At 42.4% G+C, this 2,571-nt stretch overlaps 1 protein-coding gene across 1 annotated transcript in view; it reads left to right on the top strand.

The window, feature by feature from the left end:
• LOC107105069 (rho guanine nucleotide exchange factor 40-like) overlaps positions 1 to 2,571 on the top strand; it is a 37,502-nt gene that overhangs the window by 18,139 nt on the left and 16,792 nt on the right. The window contains exons 8-11 of the mRNA XM_015405186.1: positions 855 to 938; positions 1,011 to 1,127; positions 2,111 to 2,262; positions 2,507 to 2,522. Of these exons, the coding sequence (XP_015260672.1) occupies positions 855 to 938; positions 1,011 to 1,127; positions 2,111 to 2,262; positions 2,507 to 2,522 (369 nt within the window). The remainder of the gene's footprint in view (positions 1 to 854; positions 939 to 1,010; positions 1,128 to 2,110; positions 2,263 to 2,506; positions 2,523 to 2,571) is intronic.

Below are 2,571 nucleotides of genomic sequence, written 5' to 3'. Positions count from 1 at the left end.
ATAAAAACTGAAGCAGTAGACTTTGGAAATATTAACATTTGAATCATTCTCAAAACGTTTGGCCATGACTGTACATGGTACACTTTACAAATTCTAGCTAACTTTATTGATACCCAAAGGTACATTTGTTTTTGCCGTCTGGGAATCTCCAACATTTAGGAATAAAACACAGAAAAAAAATAGGAGACAAATAGGAGACAATTAAACCAGTTTCCAATTCAGTTATAAACTCATTTTATCAACTTTTAAAATCTGTTTCTGTTTCATGTTTGATCCACATTCAAACCCGTTTGGATTCACTTTTTAAATAAGGATTTGCTCCACTTTTAAACCAGTTTCTACTCTGCAAATAAAGCAATTTCTGAATCTCTTATAAATCAGTTTCTGTTGCTGTATAAAACCTGATCTAGAAAGACGGCTCTAACCTAGATTAGATCCATACTGCAGTATCCCTGCATGTCCCTGCATGTCCCTACATACCGTTAGCAGGAACTGCTGTATGTTGCAACACTGGAGGAAGCAGAGTTCACAGTCTAGTTTGCTCTTTAAGATCTAAAGGAGGATTTTTTCATCAGCTGAATAAAAGGTGGCTGTAAGGTCCAGAAGAATCAGGACTGAGCCCAGTGGGTCAGAACCAGTCCTGATAAGTTCTAACATCCTGAGGACGATCATTTTTATTTAAGGGTTACGTTATCTCTACGGTCCAACTCTTCTTTCCGGTTTCATGAAATGTTTTCCTGGTTTAACTGCTAAATATTTAAAGTTGTATCTTTAGAAAAGTTTGCCTGAAGACCTGCTTCTGGTTCTGGTCTGAAGTGGTTCTAATCATGTAGCTCCTGTGTCCTAATGTCCAGGAGGACGCGTCTGTCTCCATCCACGCTGTGCTAATCCTGGCTAGCAAAGGCTGGCTGCATGTGGACCAAGCTGCTCCTGTACAGGTAACCTCATCACCTGATCAGCCTCCGCTGCTGCTCACAGAGCCGGCTCACCTGTCTCTGTACGCCATGCAGGTGGAGGTGCTGAGCTCTCTGAAGTCTCTGCAGAGACACGTGGAGCTCCAGCAGCTTCCTGCAGAGTTTGGAGGATCGTTTGGCTTCAGTCAGAGCAGCTGGATCAGCTTCAGATCGGTTAGTAAACACACACCAACAGACTGAGAGCTCAGGGATCTGCAGGATGGTTCCTCTGATGGAATCCAGGGTGGTACTGGTTCCCTCTGAACTGGATCAGAACGTTTCCATCTCAGTCCTTCTGGCTCAGGGATCTGCAGGATGGTTCCTCTGATAGAATCCAGGGTGGTACTGGTTCCCTCTGAACTGGATCAGAACGTTTCCACNGATCTGCAGGATGGTTCCTCTGATAGAATCCAGGGTGGTACTGGTTCCCTCTGAACTGGATCAGAACGTTTCCACCTCAGTCCTTCTGGCTCAGGTATCTGCAGTGAAAACGAGGCTGAAGGAGTTGTCCTACCTTCACCTGATGGTCCCCTCTCACACAGAGGCCGACAGACTGACTGCAGTTTCGCTCCGATTTCCACGTCAGAGATCAGAGATCAGGGTGTGATCTTAGAAGCTGTGATCCTGCACGGCCTGCAGGATACCATCATCGTCCAACAAGCTTAGAAGAAGAATGGAAGGAAGACCAGGTCTCACGATCAGTTTTAATGGGCAGAAATCAAATGTGGAGTTCCTCTAGGACCATTACCTGAATAAAAATATATCATCCATTAAAGACTTAAGTTATAAATTAAACCTGTAGACACTTCTAGATTTGTTTTTAATCCTTCAGTGGAGCGTTTTAGTCTTTTTTAAGTATTAATGCCTCCTTTGGTTCACATGATCAGTGAAGTTGAGGGAAAACGATTCTTCATCAGATTTATTTTAATCCACAGAGCTGCTGTCAGAAAACCTTCTATTCTCCCTGAGAAACGTACTGAACGGAACAGTGACACCATGAGGCCACTTTCATAACTACACCTGATAACACCCCCCAGCAGTGGATGGTTTCTGCCTCCAGTCAGATTGAAACCATCACAATATGCAGCTTCTATAAAAGCAAACAGTTGTGCAGGTTTTATAGACTTTTAAATAAAGTTTTTTTGTCTCCTCCTCAGAGGGTCGAGCAGCTAACCCAACAGTGCACAAGCGTCATTAATCTGCTGCAGGAAACCATCAGCAATCTGCAGAGGACGCCGTTACCTGCTGCTGCTGAGGTAAGAAACCATCCAGCTGCTGCGTCTCTGCTGGTTTGCTCTGGGAACCATCAGCTTCTATAAACTGATCAGGTTGGAACTTCTGATTGGAGCTTTCACATCTTTATCTTCCATTATTGTTGCAAGCAAACAACACATTTTGTTAAATACAATTTGAAAAAAAAAACAATCCAGAAATGAAACGTCAACCAACATGTAATCAAAACACATTTTTTAATTATTCTTTTGTATTTTTGAATTAGTTTTTCCAATTTCTGTTTGTTAGATTCAGTTGAATCGGTATGAATTGAGAATCAGATTCTCAGTCATCCAGGTTATAATCAGTCCAGAAAAGTTCAAATCAATCCTCTGGACTTTGTTTC

Source organism: Cyprinodon variegatus, unplaced genomic scaffold (genome assembly GCF_000732505.1).
Source record: "Cyprinodon variegatus isolate N-32 unplaced genomic scaffold, C_variegatus-1.0 Scaffold2042, whole genome shotgun sequence".
In the NCBI taxonomy this organism is placed as follows: domain Eukaryota; kingdom Metazoa; phylum Chordata; class Actinopteri; order Cyprinodontiformes; family Cyprinodontidae; genus Cyprinodon; species Cyprinodon variegatus.
The sequence above is the reverse complement of the archived record's forward strand: the minus strand, read 5'-3'. Positions and strand labels throughout refer to the sequence as shown.